Source organism: Schistocerca americana, chromosome 7, assembly GCF_021461395.2.
Source record: "Schistocerca americana isolate TAMUIC-IGC-003095 chromosome 7, iqSchAmer2.1, whole genome shotgun sequence".
NCBI lineage: Eukaryota > Metazoa > Arthropoda > Insecta > Orthoptera > Acrididae > Schistocerca > Schistocerca americana.
The window spans coordinates 361,262,097-361,281,185 of NC_060125.1; the positions used below are offsets into that span (position 1 = coordinate 361,262,097).

General features: G+C 40.0%; 1 protein-coding gene across 3 annotated transcripts in view; it reads left to right on the forward strand.

Annotated features, from left to right (window-relative positions):
* LOC124621883 (importin-11) overlaps positions 1–19,089 on the forward strand; it is a 174,016-nt gene that overhangs the window by 107,879 nt on the left and 47,048 nt on the right. For all 3 annotated transcript variants that reach the window (XM_047147352.1, XM_047147351.1, XM_047147353.1), the window contains exons 13-14: positions 8,093–8,285; positions 8,835–8,914. In XM_047147352.1, coding sequence (XP_047003308.1) covers positions 8,093–8,285; positions 8,835–8,914 — 273 coding nt within the window. The remainder of the gene's footprint in view (positions 1–8,092; positions 8,286–8,834; positions 8,915–19,089) is intronic.

A 19,089-nucleotide genomic window follows, 5' to 3' on the forward strand; every position in this document is an offset into this window, starting at 1 on the left:
AGACTATGTAGAAAAATTGTGCAAAGATGTAGTTGTATGATGCATATATTAAAATATTTTTATTTAACTTGGTGTATTTTTTTAAATCAACAGGAGGTTACTTTCTGAACGGCCCTCGTACTTTAAGAAATAACTTCCTGACACTTAAATCTATACTCGATGTTAACAAATTTCTCTTCTTCAGAAACGCTTTCCTTGCCATTGCCAGTCTACATTTTATATCCTCTCTACTTCGTCCATAATCAGTTATTTTGCTCCCCAAATAGCAAAACTCCTTTCCTACTTTAAGTGTCTCATTTCCTAATCTAATACCCTCAGCATCACCCGACTTAACTCGACTACATTCCATTATCCTCGTTTTGCTTTTGTTGATGTTCATCTTATATCCTCCCTTCAAGACACCATCCATTCCGTTCAACTGCTCTTCCAAGTCCTTTGCTGTCTCTGACAGAATTACAATGTCATCGGCGAACCTCAAAGTTTTTATTTCTTCTCCATGGATTTTAATACCTACTCCAAATTTTTCTTTTGCTTCCTTTACTGCTTGCTCAATATAGAGATTGAATAACATCGGGGAGAGGCTACAACCCTGTCTTACTCCCTTCCCAACCACTGCTTCCCTTTCATGTCCCTCAACTCTTATAACTGCCATCTGGTTTCTGTACAAGTTGTAAATAGCCTTTCGCTCCCTGTATTTTACCCCTGCCACCTTTAGAATTTGAAAGAGAGTATTCCAGTCAACATTGTCAAAAGCTTTCTCTAAGTCTACAAATGCTAGAAACGTAGGTTTGCCTTTCCTTAATCTTTCTTCTAAGATAAGTCGTAAGTTCAGTATTGCCTCACGTGTTCCAGTATTTCTACGGAATCCAAACTGATCTTCCCCGAGGTCAGCTTCTACTAGTTTCTCCATTTGTCTGTAAAGAATTCGTGTTAGTACTTTGCAGCTGTGGCTTATTAAACTGATTGTTCGGTAATTTTCACATCTGTCAACACCTGCTTTCTTTGGGATTGGAATTATTATATTCTTCTTGAAGTCTGAGGGTATTTCGCCTGTTTCATACATCTTGCTCACCAGATGGTAGAGTTTTGTCAGGACTGGCTCTCCCAAGGCCGTCAGTAGTTCCAATGGAATGTTGTCTACTCCGGGGGCCTTGTTTCGACTCAGGTCCTTCAGTGCTCTGTCAAACTCTTCACGCAGTATCGTATCTCCCATTTCATCTTCATCTACATCCTCTTCCATTTTCATAATATTGTCCTCAAGTGCATCGCCCTTGTATAGACCCTCTATATACTCCTTCCACCTTTCTGCTTTCCCTTCTTTGCTTAGAACTGGGTTTCCATCTGAGCTCTTGATGTTCATACATGTGGTTCTCTTATCTCCAAAGGCCTCTTTAATTTTCCTGTAGGCAGTATCTATCTTACCCCTAGTGAGAGAAGCCTCTACATCCTTACATTTGTCCTCTAGCCATCCCTGCTTAGCCATTTTGCACTTCCTGTCGATCTCATTTTTGAGACGTTTGTATTCCTTTTTGCCTGCTTCATTTACTGCATTTTTATATTTTCTCCTTTCATCAATTAAATTCAATATTTCTTCTGTTACCCGAGGATTTCTACTAACCCTCTTCTTTTTACCTACTTGATCGTCTGCTGCCTTCACTACTTCATCCCTCAGAGCTACCCATTCTTCTTCTACTGTATTTCTTTCCCCCATTCCTTTCAATTGTTCCCTTATGCTCTCCCTGAAACGCTGTACAACCTCTGGTTCTTTCAGTTTATCCAGGTCCCATCTCCTTAAATTCCCACCTTTTTGCAGTTTCTTCAGTTTTAATCTACAGGTCATAACCAATAGATTGTGGTCAGAGTCCACATCTGCCCCTGGAAATGTCTTACAATTTAAAACCTGGTTCCTAAATCTCTGTCTTACCATTATATAATCTATCTGATACCTTTTAGTATCTCCAGGGTTCTTCCATGTATACAACCTTCTATCATGATTCTTAAACCAAGTGTTAGCTATGATTAAGTTGTGCTCTGTGCAAAATTCTATCAGGCGGCTTCCTCTTTCATTTCTTAGCCCCAATCCATATTCACCTACTACGTTTCCTTCTCTCCCATTTCCTACACTCGAATTCCAGTCACCCATGACTATTAAATTTTCGTCTCCCTTCACTATCTGAATAATTTCTTTTATTTCATCATACATTTCTTCAATTTCTTCGTCATCTGCAGAGCTAGTTGGCATATCAACTTGTACTACTGTAGTAGGTGTGGGCTTCGTATCTATCTTGGCCGCAATAATGCGTTCACTATGCTGTTTGTAGTAGCTTACCCGAATTCCTATTTTCCTATTCATTATTAAACCTACTCCTGCATTACCCCTATTTGACTTTGTGTTTATAACCCTGTAGTAACCTGACCAGAAGTCTTGTTCCTCCTGCCACCGAACTTCACTAATTCCCACAATATCTAACTTTAACCTATCCATTTCCCTTTTTAAATTTTCTAACCTACCTGCCCGATTAAGGGATCTGACATTCCACGCTCCGATCCGTAGAACGCCAGTTTTCTTTCTCCTGATAACGACATCCTCTTGAGTAGTCCCCGCCCGGAGATCCAAATGGGGGACTATTTTACCTCCGGAATATTTTACCCAAGAGGACGCCATCATCATTTAATCATACAGTAAAGCTGCATGCCCTCGGGAAAAATTACGGCCGTAGTTTCCCCTTGCTTTCAGCCGTTCGCAGTACCAGCACAGCAAGGCCGTTTTGGTTATTGTTACAAGGCCAGATCAGTCAATCATCCAGACTGTTGCCCTTGCAACTACTGAAAAGGCTGCTGCCCCTCTTCAGGAACCACACGTTTGTCTGGCCTCTCAACAGATACCCCTCCGTTGTGGTTGTACCTACGGTACGGCTATCTGTATCGCTGAGGCACGCAAGCCTCCCCACCAACGGCAAGGTCCATGGTTCATGTAAAGACCTTTAATTGCTTGCAAACGTTTGCCTCCTATTCCATAATCTCGTAGAACAGACAATAACTTCCACCTAGGAACACAGTCATATGCCTTTTCTAGATCTATAAAGCATAGATACAATTCCCTGGTCACCGAGCGAGGTGGCGCAGTGGTTAGACACTGGACTCGCATTCGGGAGGACGACGGTTCAATCCCGCGTCCGGCCATCCTGATTTAGGTTTTCCGTGATTTCCCTAAATCACTCCAGGCAGATGCCGGGATGGTTCCTCTGAAAGGGCACGGCCGACTTCCTTCCCAATCCTTCCCTAATCCAATGAGACCGATGACCACACTGTCTGGTCTCCTTCCCGAAAACAACCAACCAACCAACCAACCAATTCCCTGTTCCACTCATAACACTTCTCCATTATTTGCTGTAAGCTAAAGATCTGGTCCTGACAACCTCTAAGAGGCCTAAACCCACTCTGATTTTCATCCAATTGGTCCTCAACTAATACTCGCACTTTCCTTTCAACAATACCTGAGAAGATTTTACCCACAATGCTGATTAAAGAGATACCTCTGTAGTTGTTACAATCTTTTCTGTTTCCATGTTAAAGATTGGTGTGATTACTGCTTTTGTCCAGTCTGATGGAACCTGTCCCGACTCCCAGGCCATTTCAATTATCCTGTGTAGCCATTTAAGACCTGACATTCCACTTTATTTGATGAGTTCCGACTTCATTTCATCCACCCCAGCTGTTTTATTGCACTGCAATCTATTGACCATTTTGTCCTCTTCCTCAAATGTGATCCCATTTCCATCATCATTCCTATCCCATTCTACCTCGAAATCTGAAACATTACTGATCGTATTTTCACCTACATTGAGCAACTCTTCAAAATATTCCCTCCATCTGCCCAAGGCATCCACAGGATTCACCAGCAGTTTTCCTGACCTGTCCAAAATACTTGTCATTTCCTTCTTACCTCCCTTTCGAAGACTGCTAATTACACTCCAGAATGGTTTTCCAGCAGCTTGACCCATAGTCTCCTACCTGTTTCCAAAGTCTTCCCAAGATTTCTTCTTGGATGCTGCAATTATCTGTTTGGCTTTGTTTCTTTCTTCAACGTAACTTTCTCTGTCTACCTGAGTTCTAGTATGTAGCCATTTTTGATACGCCTTCTTTTTCCTTTTACAGGCTGCCTTGATTGTGTCATTCCACCAAGCTGTTTGCTTCATCCTACTTTTACACACCACTGTTCCAAGACATTCTTTAGCCACTTCTAGTACTGTGTCCCTGTACCTTGTTCATTCCTTTTCCAATGACTGTAATTGACTAAATTCAACTAACTGGTACCTTTCTGAGATCGCTGTTATGTACTTGTGCCTGATTTCCTTATCCTGAAGTTTCTCCACTCTTATCCTCGTACATATGGACCTGACCTCCTGCACTTTCGGCCTCACAATTCCAATTTCATTGCAGTTTAAATAATGATCAGTGTCATCAAAGAATCCCCTGAATACACATGTGTCCCTCACAGCCTTCCTGAATTCATGATCTGTTATTATATAGTCAATGACAGATATGGTTCCCCTGCCTTCCCAAGTATACCTGTGAATGTTCTTATGTTTAAAAAAAGGAGTTTGTGATTACTAAGCCCGTACTGGCACAGAAATCCAGGAGTTGTTTCCCGTTCCTGTTGGCCTCCATATCCTTTCCAAATTTACCCATAACCTTTTCATACCCTTCTGTTCGATTTCCAATCCTGGCGTTAAAATCACCCGTGAGCAGAACACTGTCCTTGTCCTTTACTGTAACAACTACATCACTGAGTGCCTCATAAAAACTATCCATCTTATCTTGATCTGTCCCTTCACAATGTGAATATACTGACACAATCCTAATTTTCTTGCTAGACACTGTCAAATCTATCCACATCAGTCGTTCGTTTACATACCTTATTGCAACTACACTGGGTTCCATTTCTTTCCTGATGTAAAGCCCTACACCCCATTGTGCTATTCCTGCTTTGACTCCTGACAGGTAGACCTTGTATTCTCTTCTTTCTCACCCCTTACCCGAATGTCACTAACTGCTAAAACGTCCAGCCCCATCTTACTTGCAGCCTCTGCCAGCACTACCTTCTTCCCAGAGTAACCCCCATTGATATTAATAGCTCCCAATCTCATTACCATTTGTTTGCCAAGTCGTATCTTAGGAGTCCCTGGTTTGTCAGTTAGAGGTGGGACTCCGTCACCTCCAAAGGTCCGAGGCATTTTGCTCTGATTGTTGCCAGCATCATATTTAAAGTACCAGGGAAGCAGGTTGCTAGCCTTACTTGCCCCGAGTCCCATTGGGTTTTACCCCTAACGGCTGAGGGACTAACCGGTGGATTTGGTAGTCTTTGCCGTATGAGCACAAAGGTGACCACGACTCAGAATATGTCCGAGATGCCCAGCCTTATTCCAAAGTAACTGGTATCCCGACTGTTGGGACCACTTACTTGGCCACTCATACGTTGCCCGTGGTTCATGAACTATGACATGACTACAGGAACTAACACCATGAACCACGCAGTAGAGTAATGACTAGACAGAAAGACAAATCCCAGTAGAAATCCTAGCATAGCATACGAGATAATGAATTTAACGATGAAAGGCGAAAATACAATATCAAATCATATTAATGTGACCACTGATCAAAAGCCAGAATAACCACATTTCCTATGGAGTAGCGTGGACTGCTGTGAAACGTGCAGGAAGAGTGTCAGTGAGTTTCTGGAAGGTACTGACAGGGATATGGGGCCACACTGACGCCAGTGCCATGACCATGTGCACTGGGTTTCTTAGTTAGAGATCAATGGCACAAACAGCCTGATAAAAGTTGTTTCTCAATTGGGTTTAAATCCAGGGATTTTGGTAGCCAGGGGAGTATGGTAAACTCAGCCTGGTACTCTTCGAGCTATGCATGAACGCTCCAAGCTGTGACACACATTACATTGTCCTAAGGTAGTTTCATTGTGCTGAGGGAAGGAAACTGCATGCAGTGCTGGACTTGGTCCCCAATGATAGATGCATACTTGTTTGATCAATTGTCCTTTCTAGAACAACAGGATCTGTAGAGAATGCCATGAAAACATTCCCCAGACCATAACACTGTTGCAGAGTGTTTGCTTTCATGTTTCACTCCATACTCTCCAACAGCCATCTGCCCAGATGGAGCATAAAACATGATTCATAGGCCACCTGGCATCACTCAGTGGATGTCCAGTTGCAGCATTGGCATGCATGTAAATTCTGGCCTTTGTTGCCAGGAACCACAGTCAGTATGGCTGCATGAACCAAAGACCTGGTACAGAGGTCCATACACAGCATTTTTTCCTGAAAATTTGTTTTGGAGACACTCTTAGTAGCCTTTTGGTTCATTCAGTTGGTCTGTTGCTCTACAGTTGCACATCTGTTCACCCATACACATCCCTGTGGCCATCATTCGTCCCTGTCATCTATGGCCAGTGGTGCACCACAGCTGCCTCGGCACCAGTTACAGTTAGTGCCATTTTGCTGCATGTGCTATATTTTAATCATGATGATATGCAAACAATTTACAGACTTAGTCATTTTCAAAATGCTTCCACCCACAGCACGAAAACCAATGAGCACGCCCTTTTGGACCTCAGATAAATCATTCCACCTTCACATTATGTAAAAAACTGCACTGTTTTCCACATTCCCCCAACGTGCTTTATATACCATCCACTGCTAGTGCTGACACCTGCTGTGTGTGAGTACTTATTGAATGTTGATGTCAAACGTAGGTGGTGGTCACATGTGACTGGGCTGTATATGAGAAAGCAGTAAGTGATCAAACAATGGAAAATCCAGGATGGAATGTAACAATATTGTGAAAGGAAAATTGCCACTCACCATACAGCGGAGATGCTGAGTTGCAGATAGTCACAAGAATAAGACTGTCACAAATAAATAAAAATTGCGGCCATTAAGGCCTTCGTCAACAATAGATGTAGAGGAGGGCACGCGCGCGTGCATGCACACACACACACACACACACACACACACACACACACACACACACACACACACACACACAACCATGACCACGACCACAGTTTCAGGAACTAAAACCACACTGTGTGTAGCAGCAACGATGCGCGATGGGAGTGGCAACTGGGTGGGAGTAAGGAGGAGGCTGGGGTGAGGAGGGGGAGGGATAGTAGGGGGGGGGGGGGGGTAGGCAGACAGTGAAGTGCTACAGGTTAAATAGACGGCAGGGGAGATGTGGGGAAGGGGGGAGGGGGGGGGGGGACGTGTGTGTTAGAGTGGCAACTTTCCTTTTCATAATAAAGAAGTAAATGAAACAGGCAAAAGGGAAGTACAAATTACTAAAAAGGAGATTGCAAAAAAGTGTGAAGTAACAAAGGAGGAAAAGCCAAAAGACAAAGTTATAAGACCATACATGACTATAGGATATACAGATACCATTTATAGGAAAATGAGATACTGGTATAATCTGTACATTGAGTGAACTTCAAAGGAAAACAAGCATAAACTTGGAAAGTGAATCGAAAGTTCAGGGAGGAGAAATAGAAACATAAAGTTCACCAGCAGTATTGTAATTATGTCAAAGATGGCAAAGTACTTGGAAAATCAGTTGATTAATGGAATTTTTCATATCTTGAAAAGAGGTAAGATGAATTTCAGCATAAATAAATTAAGGCTAATGTAGAGTTATTAAATTATATCGGCTGATGTTGAGGGAATTACACTGGGAAATGACACACTAAAAGTAATAGGTAAGTTTTTCTATTTGGGCAGCAAAATAACTATGATGATATAAAATACAAACTGGCAATACAGAAAAAAGTATTTTTCTGAAATTGAGAAATATGTTAATGTCAAATGTAAGTGTTTGGAAGTCTTTTCTGAAAAAAAAAAATTACACATGATGTAAGCTGTGTTTGCAATTGTTTCTTTCCCCCAGTGTCTTTAAATTATCTTGTGAAATCATCATTATTATTATGTTGCACATTTCGTGTGTATGTGCATACCATCATTTAGTATATAGAACATTATAACGCAGATTATCCATGCATATCATCACCTATTTCAAATAGGCACTTGGCAGTGGAAGCGAAACTCTGCACCCATTCTTGCTGCCTGTCATTCAAATGAGTACAGATGTGCAACAAGATTGCCATGTATATCTCATGGAAGACGGACTGGAACTATGGTTGGCTGTCCTAGAGAATACTGCTACAGCCAGTCCAGATCTTCTGCAGCTTTTCAGGAATATGCCTCCTCTGCTTGGTCAGTACACAAAATACAATACTGGTGTTTTGTTTTTGTTTTTTTTTTTTTTTTTTTATTAATGTGTTTAATGCTTTACTAATTGTAAGTTGCTAATCATTTATTTTGTATTGTCAAATTAAGAAAACCAGTATAATTTTTGTTATTTCAAGTAGTTTCTCAATAACTGCCAAATATACATCTAATTTGTAATTATTTTCTCTACATTGTAATGGGTAAATTTCAATTATCTTAATGTTCAATTACAAGTAAACACTTCTTTTAAATATCCATACAGTGTTCATTCACTAGTTGCGGAAGTTCCAATCAGTGAGTATAATACCTTGAACAGCCAAATAACCAGTGTACCTGTCCTATTTAAAAGTAAGGAAATAAAGATTTTTTAAATTGTGAGTAGTCATAGTGAACTCTAGGTGCAGTTACACAGATTGAATGTAAAGGCTACTGCTTAGTGGTTTTTTAAATATGGAAAATGGGACACAATCATAATTTCATTTACTCATGCTTATTTTCAGTTTTATATTTTATCTTAACTTACTTTGTTCATAGAGAGCAGTTCAGAGAACCTGCGGACTTGTTACTACATCATACAAGCCAGTGTGCTGTTGGGTCCAGAGCAGTTCCTGAAGGTGAGTTTCAGTACAAGTATTGAAGGAATTTTACATTATGGTCAATTTTTCCCTCTCTTTTTTGTTAATGTTTTTTGCTTGACACCAGATCAGTTCTATAGCTGAATCACTTAGTATTTATGTTCATGTGAATGTGTTATTGTTATGATCTCCAATCTAAAGACTGGTTCCATTTAGCTCTCCTCAAGAATTCATCCTGAACAAGACTCATCATCTGTTCCTAAGTATTGCTAAGTATTGCAACTAAATCCATTTGAATCATCATACTGTAGTAGATGCTAGTTCTCTCTCTGCTATTTTTATCCCGGTGCTACCAAATTAGTTCTCCTTTAAAATGTCAGTATATGTCTCATCAACCTATCCTTTCTCTTAGTCGAGTTGCACCAATTCAGTTCAGTACTTTTACTTTAATTATCTGATATATACATCTAACCTTCAGCATTCACACATGACAGTGCCATAGGCATGCCAACCTGTTCATAGGCCATCTTAAGAACTTCTTTCTACCTTGAACAATTGTGAGTCATTGATTACCTCTGAAGAAACCACTCACCATGTAACTGAGGCATTAATAAACAGACAGACTAACAAACAAACAAGAAGGGAAATCTAGTGTTTAGTGTGAACTCCAAACTGTGGTACAATTTGACATTTAGATTACTATGTAAAAACAGAAAGAAAAATCCGAGCATTCTGATGAACACAAGCATTCTGCATGTGTTGTATATAAGCTGTTTGTACACAGAGAATGAATGACTTAAGAGTTTTGACTTTTTCAAAGTGGTAACATCACATGGGACTAGATCAGATCTATATAGGAAGAATATCAAAGCAACTGATATTAAACTCTTTACAAATTGTGTGCTGCCTTCTTGCAAGAGCCAACTATTAGATTTTTAACTTGGTTGAGTGGTGTAAAGAACCACAGTGATTTGAGAGCAGTGACTGCTTCTGGACACCAATCACAGTGTTTAAACACTTTCCTCTTGATGAACAAAATGCCAATTCTTCATTGTCGATGAACAGAGATTTTCATTTTGTGATAACCAAGTCCTAATCTGACTCTTATTGAAGTTTTCCTGGCATACTGAACACTCTGTGAAGTTTCAGGATTATAGACAGCTATCATTTACTTCTATACATGATATTTCAGCTGAGCATCTGAAGGTGACTTCCAGCTGTCATGTTGAAATACCATGCTCAGAAGGAAATGCCAGAAACTTAAAATTTCATCAGATACTCTCATCTTCAAACACCAAGTCAGGTGAAGAGCTGGAGTTGCATTCGGGAGGAGCAGGGTTATAATTCTTGTCTGCAATCCAGATATAGTTTACTCTATCGGAACTTGTTCTCTGTCCGCAATATTATTTTTGTTCATGGCACAACAAAACCTTTGTAACACCCACTTCTTGTTTCGTGACTGAAACATAATACTGTATCTTCTGCCATATGCTGAATCCAAGGCAGGGACTTGACTCTCCCTTTCCCCACTTGCTGGCTATGACACACTCTTTTGTTCCATTTTTATTGTCTTTCATGTTATTTGTTATATTTCCTATGTTCTTTGCTCTCTAGACTCCTTTATTGCATTGACCTCCCCTTTGTTTAGAAAGGAGTTTTTATTTTGTACAAACATTTAATGTTGGCTAGGGATCGGGTGTCTTTAAGCTGCATGCTGGCATGGTGTTGTACATCTTTCCTGAAAATGTTTTAACACATACCATTGTATGTGTTCCCAATGGCTCTCTTCATTTTCACCTTTGCCTGCTGATAAAAGTGTTATTTATTAGATCATTGCTTTATGCGTGTCTCATACTGGCTTGGGCTCAGGCAAAAGGGAAGGGGTGAAGGAGGGGGGGGGGGGTGTTCCTCTCACTGCAGGTGAGTTCTGAGAGTTCCTCATCTGCCTCTGGCCTATGTACTTACGACATTCAGTGGAATGGGATAGGGTGGCAAATACTTCTGCTCACTCACTCTCGTTGTTTATCTCAGGGATGATCTCTTACCCCTTCTACCACCAGACACGTGCACTTAATACCTGTTAAAGTGCATAAATAAAATACTCTCAATGCTGCTGACCAACAAGTACAAATGTTAACCAGGGTATTGTGTAGGACGCTGAAGTCAAATGACGAATTGAAAGTGTGTGTTAAGCTTCTTAAAATTCTCAAGCTTTTGTTTGTAACTAAATACAGTTCACTGGTGGCATCTTCCAAACTGTTATGTGCCATTTTAATTATTGCTCGAGCCCCCAGTAATGATACTACACACACTATAAATTTTAATAAAGGTTGTTGAATGCTGAAGAACATCTATTGGTATTTAGTAAATCGATCAGTTTGCTAAAATACAGCCTAATCCTAATGATCTAAAGTTCACTTGACACTAACGGGAATTTCTAAGTGTCAGATGCCACAAAATATCCAAAGTCCCGATTAGTTTAAACACAGTTAAGTCCAGTGGCACTGTTTCAGAATCAATCACCTAAATGTTGTTAAAATGGAATCAGAGTCCCGCAGCTATGATTTCACTGCAAAGCACCATTTGCTTGCAAAAACAATCACCAAAAGACAACATGCGTGAAAAACCCACATCCCTACTGTGTTCTACACTGAAAATATCCTAAGGGATTCGTCATGAAAAGTTCTATCTTTCGTTCACACACACATGATATTCGGCTAAGTTCAACACTTCTGGAACTGCAAAAGCTATCACCAACATGTGGCGTCGAGTAACACAGGTCCGGCTTTGGCAAAGAAGCACAGAACACTCTCCTGGAGCTTTGTGTCATCTCCACTTAAATACCTTCAATCCAAAATTCCCCGAGCTACGTAACATAACTGCTTTACATTGATCACCATTTCTTTGCATAACTTTTTACATAGAAGAGCAATCTTAATTCTGTTTTCGCCGTTATATGCATACTCACATTCTCATCAAAAAACATTTTCATTGCACAGATTTGTAGCTACAATAGTTTGCCAAGAATTAATGTTTTAATGTTTTGCAATTATCTTTGCAGAGTGAGAAAATAGTTTTTGTCCATTTGTGTAACTTACAGTACTTTATAAGGCACCACTCTCCGTATGGATCTGAAGTGCCCTTTCTGATGCACTGATCAGAATTAACATATATACAAAGGGTAAACAAGTATGGGCAAAGCTATGCAAAAATTATTAAAAACAAAGACAACACAACATATCATATAGTAATTGCAGATATCGCATACTTTTTTTACGGCACCCACTGTTGTACACTGCCCTGCTGTTCATGTATCTGTCTTGTATTATTTGTTCCAATTAATTATTAGCAACAAATTAATACAGTTGGTATTTTACCAACGAAAAATTAATGCTTCAAATTATACAAGTACACCAGACCTTTAAAATGAGCAATCGCTCTACTCTGTAGCTGCATTGGGTCAAGAGGTATAAATTATTCAGTAAATCGCACATATTACAGAGTTGTTTATTTAATATCTTTTTATATAATATTCACTTACATTGTCAGCATCTCAGCTGATTCATCCCAAACTTCTCTTTCATTTGCCGTATCGTACTTTACCATACTAATTTGTGTGTGTGTGTAATCAACACAAATGTGGATAAAGCATTGTCCTAAAACCGTCAGCTGTAATGGGGTAAACCCGCGTTTGATGTCATGTAACTGTCAGCCTTTTGAAACTGACAGCTCCATATGGAGTGATCTGCTGCTGAGCACTCAGTCTTCCATCCTGCTCTTGCCCGCTGCCTGGTTGTGCTGGCCTTGCCAGTTGCCATGTTTGCGCCCTGTAAGCAGAGCCCATTATCAAACTTGTCTCTAAATGACAACAAATGACTCATGTCACATACTGTCTTAATTTTATGCTGCTTTTTATTTTTCATTGAATTGCTTTAAATTCATAGCATTGTCAGTGTACTGGTAAAATGAATAGCAGAAACGTTGAGTCATTGACACCCACACACAAAACAGAATGAAACTTTGCTGCTTTCAGAAGTTATTGTCACACTGTCATCTATGTGCAATGCTAAACTTCACACCACAGGCTGTTCACTCAACAATCTCACCATGTCCGTTACTAAATGATTAACACAGATAATGTTTATTTTAAGATAAAAATTATCAAAGTCGCTCTTGAAATAAACTATTGCACAATGTACCGAAGTGAGAACATGAGTAGTTATGTACAGTGTCATAATGCCATATTTTCCAAAAGAGTTCTTACATTGTGTCAAAATTGACAACCAATATGTTTTAGTTTTTTCATGCAAATGAAGTGTAATGTAAACGTTTCAAAACATCAACTGAACTAACCATTGACTCAATACAGGCGTTTAGTTTAAAAAGAAAAAGAATACCACCTTAGATGAAAATCTTGGACATTTAATATCCGCAAAGAGTATTCAGGGACACTGTGACACATTGTTAAAAATCGGGAGGGCCCCAAAACAGTTGGAAGATATAAAGAAGAAGCAATCAAAAAGTTTCCGTTTGAAGACAGTACAGTCTAGAGGTAGTATGCCAATCAGATAGCCGGCCGGGGTGGCTGAACGGTTCTAGGCGCTACAGTCTGGAACTGCACGACCGTTATGGTCGCAGGTTCGAATCCTGCCTCAGGCATGGATGTGAGTGCTGTCATTAGGTTAGTTAGGTTCAAGTAGTTCTAAGTTCTAAGGGACTGATGACCTCAGAAGTTAAGTCCCATAGTGCTCAGAGCCATTTGAACCAATCAGATAACATCACAATAAGTATTGAGGCAATCATTCTGCTAATGCACCATGTTGAAAATATCCATTTTGTAAAACACCATGCCCTACTGTGTGAAAAAGTCTTAAATGCCTGCTGCACATTGTCATGTGACAGGAATTGTCTATCTTCAAGGCCTTTTTTTCAGGGACTGAAGGTGTGATAATCACTTCGGGAGAAATCAGTACTATAGGGTGGGTGCTCAGGTGTCTCCCACCTGAGTTTGTGTAACTTATGTGTTAGGACATTTGCGGAACAAGGATGTACCCATTTATTTCTTAGAAATTTAACATATGTTGTCACAAATAAAAGTAAAATGAAAACTTGCAGGTCTTCCAGAAGACACTGATGCCATTTCCACTTCTGTACATTAAACAGTTTGTGAGTTTGAGAGAGTTGAATAAAATGTAAGATGTCTTGTGTATTCTGTGCAGAATGTGGCATCTCAGTGCTGTACCACCATGTGTTCCTGACATAGTAATTTTGAACAACATATAGAGCTCGACATACGGTCTGAAGCATTGCGCAACTTACCGTTTTTCTCATTAGTAAATTATTGCCTGAAATGGAAGAGGTGGGACATGCACACCCAGTTATTTATTTGCAGGTTCCATGGTTCATAATTGTGACCTTTCTGTGCTATGGAATGAGTCAGTTTTACAATTATAGCACATCTTCTCTGTAGAAAATATGGCAACATGCTGATGATTTACATAATTTCTTAAGTCTATTTACATGCATACAGCAATTTATACTTCAGTATGCTCTCTCTCTCTCTCTCTCTCTCTCTCTCTCTCTCTCTGTGTGTGTGTGTGTGTGTGTGTGTGTGTGTGTGTGTGTGTGTGTGTGTGTGTGTGTGTGTGGCTCTTACACTTACACTCCCTGTTGGTCTTAAAAGGCCTTGAACGTTTGTATGTAGGGATCTTGAGGGGGGGGGGGGGGGGGGGGGGGAGACAGTAATGAGGAGACCAAGATACCAAATCTTTCATCACGTTACATATGAACTACCACAGTGAAGCATATTTTCTTGTAACTTAAAACAAAACAAAAGTATTTGTGTGTGTGACTCACTAAGTTACAAAGACCAAATATAGTAGAGCTCAGACCATCACTAATAACATGTAGTTACTAGATGTTAATCTTACAAACCAAAAGTTGCTTCTCCAGAAAGTAAAAGACTGGATATAGGAAGTAAGCGGTAATTTCAGGAGTGAGTGGAAGCAGTTGGGAATCTTAGACTGAGAAAGTGATAGCAGGGCAGATGAAAAGAAATAAAATGATTGTATAGGAATATTGGGTGGGAGACACAGTCTGAGGTTGAGGTTGATTGGCCGCCTAGTGCAAGACTATCTTATTAACACCACTTCAGCTACTTGTGCATCAATGAAGTTGAGATGAAAGGACAACACAAATACCCAGTCCGCGAGTGAAGAAAATCTCTGACCCAGTCGGGAATCTGGTAAGGGACACTGCAATGTAGGTGCAGTGATTTTGGCCACTAAACGACAAGCTACACTGCCATGTAGAGATGGTGACATTAATCAGTAGACCATGAGCTGTGGACAGTAGGGCATGAATGTAAAAGTATATATTACAGTAGTGCTGTTAATACTACCATAAACTGTGTATCATCAATTATAGTTTCTCGAGGTTTCTTGAACTTGTATGGTACATACGGCAGGGCTATCAAAGAAACGGTGCAAAGAGAACATTAAACTTAAGAGTTTCATTGGAAATGGTTGGTTACTTTTACTAACTACATTCAAAAGTGACATATGAGCATATTAGCAAAGGCAAAGAAAGGATTTAAAGAAGAATGCAATGTACCAGGTGTTTAAAATTAAACCGACAGTGTTGCCAGTGCTGTGGTGCAGGCTGTATACATCGCAGTATGCTGAAATGTCGTACTTATTTTCATTAATTGGTGCACTCGTGGAACATAATGAGAAAAGGAATAGTTCCACGTTCTGCCACCAGTTGAAAATATTCCACTTTAAACAGTCAGAATGTGATGTGGGTGCAGGAAAAGGGGAGGAATAATCACACACATGATAACAATGGTTCTGGCACGTTTATTTGGATGTGGTCACAAGTTACAACGTGTGTTCTGTATGGTCTCCAGATGTGGCTGCATACTGTATCAATAATATTACACTGTCTACAGTTGCTCACAGCATAACCGGTGTAATCAGAGTGATATGTCATCATATGCTGTTCTTCAGATCAGATAGACCAATCCCCAACATATCCCCACAACCAAAAGTCACATGGATTTAGGTCAGGGGATCTGGAAGGCCACAAATCTTGAAATTACCTAGAGGTGATACAGTTGTCACCTAGGGTTTCTTGAAGGAAATCTTTCACCTGGCGTGCGACATGTGGTGTCACCCCATCCTGTATGAAAATAGTGGTGTAGACACAATTGTTTTCTTGCAAAGCTGGACTCATGTGTTTCATGAGGAGGTTCTTATAATGTGCTGTTGTCACTGTACACCTAACAGGCCTGTGAGGTGTCATCTCAGTGAAGGAAAACGGACTGAGAATGAAGGAGGTTGTGAAACTACACCACACAGTCACTTAAGCGTATTGCACAAGTTACAACATGTCTTCCATGTGATCTCCTGAGTCAGCAACATGCTGCATCCATAACGTGGCATCAACAGTTGCTCACAGCATATCCAGTGCAATCAGATGGATGTTGGTGCACAAAATGTGGTGGAGTAGAACCCCATATGCAACAGTTCTGTGGATTCACACAGCACTGTGCAGAGTAAAATGTGCCCTGTTTGTCCAAAGAACATTCTCCAGCCAAGTCATTAATTCCGAGTGTGCTAAAAAACGAAGGGAAAAGTCGCAGCGTGTAGCCTACATTTGAGCTTCATTTGGTGCACATTCTGAATCTTGTAGGGATGACAGTGTACAATGCTCCACAAAATCTTTTGAGAGAGACGATTCCTGTGACACAGCTGGAGCACTAGTTGCAAAATTTGAAGCATGGGCTGCGCAGTTGGCTATAGCTGCAGCAACTTCATCATCAACTGCCATGGGAATGGGCCGCCTCCCTCTCCCTGCTGCACCACGTAATTGACCGGCTTCTTCAAATGAACATGGGGGCCGTTCACAGTTGTTTCTGTCAGCAATATTTGTGCAGTATATTGCTGCTATTGTTGTCAATGTGATAAAACAATTTTACCAGCACTGCATGGTTTTCTCAATAGCCATAGCATTTCGTTCAGAAAACTTCAGCCTTCCAAACCCCTTACACCAGCAGTCACTTCACGAAAGAAATCAACACACGTGCCAAGTAACAAACAACATACTTACATCAAAACAGGAAACACCTCACATTCTGACTGCTTTCAGCACCATATTTTCACCTGGTAGCAGGAAATGGAACTGTTATTTCTTACTTCATACTCAGCAAGCCCACTGATTAATGAACATAACTATGATGTTTCAGTGTGTACAGCCTGCACTACAGCACTTGGAACATTGTCAGTGTAATTATAACCACCCAGTATTTCACTCCTTTCTGTGTCAGAGCTTGATTCACCAGATAAGTGCAGGTCATTTTTGCTTCTAGTATTGTACTAAATAATATTTGAGAATTTTTCTATTAGTCTAAAACTCAAATGAATTGCTGACAGCATATTTCTTAAATAAATAGATATACTGTGAGGCTTTGTTTAATATCCCTGCCTCCTTAGTTAGATGCATAAAGGTGTGTGTGTGTGTGTGTGTGTGTGTGTGTGTGTGTGCGCACGTGCGCGCGCGCGCGCGCGCGCGCGAGCGTGCGTGTGTGTAGAACTTTCTACACTGCTTATTATCCTTTGCTGATTCACTATGTTAGTCAGAGATGCACTATTTTTTCAGAGTCCAAAACTTGAAGAGTTTGTTTGTATAAAACATAATTTACTATTTTTTCCTCATTTGATACTTGTTTGCTTGGCTTGGCAAAATAACTTGTGTCATGTGCTGGAAGGACCAGTACTGCTTCACAATAGGGTCCTTGATCAAACTTGGAATGTTTGCATACAGATAATGTGATATCCCGCAGACAGCTATGTAAAAAAGCCTTATTGTAATTTTGTGATCAGGTTGCCTAATAGGAACTGAACCAGGCATGTTGTTTATTCAATTAAAACATAATTTCTCTAATAGAATATTGATTGAAATAATGAAATTCTACAGCAGAACAACTCAGTAGATGTTATCTAATCATTTGAAAATATTATCTGCCTATTAAAAGTATATATTTTAGATGCCTGTGGTGGATGACCTCTTTAGCAGCAGGGTCACCTCTTGCCATGACCTTTGGCAAAACCATGGCAGTGTTGACATTTTACTCAGTAGCGATTAAAAATACTGACTTTACTGCAGTGTAGTTGAAACTTTCTTTTAAACCTTGTGCTGGACCGGGACTTGAATCCAGAACATTTGCTTTTCACGGGCAGCCTACTGTAATATACAGGCATGACTCATGAGAGGAGAGGGGTAATGGAAGTAAAGCTGTGAGGTTGGGTTGAGAGTCCTGCCTTGATAACTAAGTAGAGCATTTACCAGCAAAAGGCAAACATTCCGGGTGCGAACCTTGATCCTGACTACTGGTTTGATGTGCAAGGAAGTTCGAAATGAGCGCACATAACGTTTCATAGTGAAAATACGTTCTGTTGTGTGTAGTTGCCTTCATATTTTTGAAATATAATTGTAATTTAATTATATTATTAAAAAGGATAGTTGCTACCCGCCAAATAGTGGAGATGCTGAGTCATAGATAGGTACATAAAAATGCCGTATTGTAATCTGTCTGGGAGAAAGTTGGTGTTGTGGTATTCAATCTGCAGACTGGTTTGGTGCAGGCTGCTGTGCTAGTCTCTTCATCTCTGAATGACGTAACAACTTAGATCCGTTTGAACTTGATTACTCTATTCAAGCCTTTGTCTCCCTGTACAATTTTTCCATACCTCAGGATCTGAACTATCACTGATCCCTTCTTTTAGCCAGAATGTGCCTTAACTTTCATTTTTCCCCATTCAGCTCAGTACCTCCATATTTGTTATTCAATATTCCCATCTAATTTTCATCATTCTTCTGTAGACCACATTTTAAATTTTCCATACCTTTCTTGTCTGAATGGTTTATTGAAAATGTTTCACTTCTGTACAAGGCCACATTCTACACAACCATCTTCTGAAAAGGTTCCTGACACTTAAAATTAATATTCGATGTTGAGAAAGTTCTCTCTTTCAGCAACGCTATTCCTGTTATTGCTAATCTGAATTTTACAACCTCTCTACTTCGGCCAGTATCTGTTATTTTGCCTGGCCACACACCAAACCATATCTGCTATTTTTAGTGTCTCATTTCATAATTTAATATCCTCAGGAACACTTTATTTAATTCGACTACATTCCATCACCTTTGTTTTA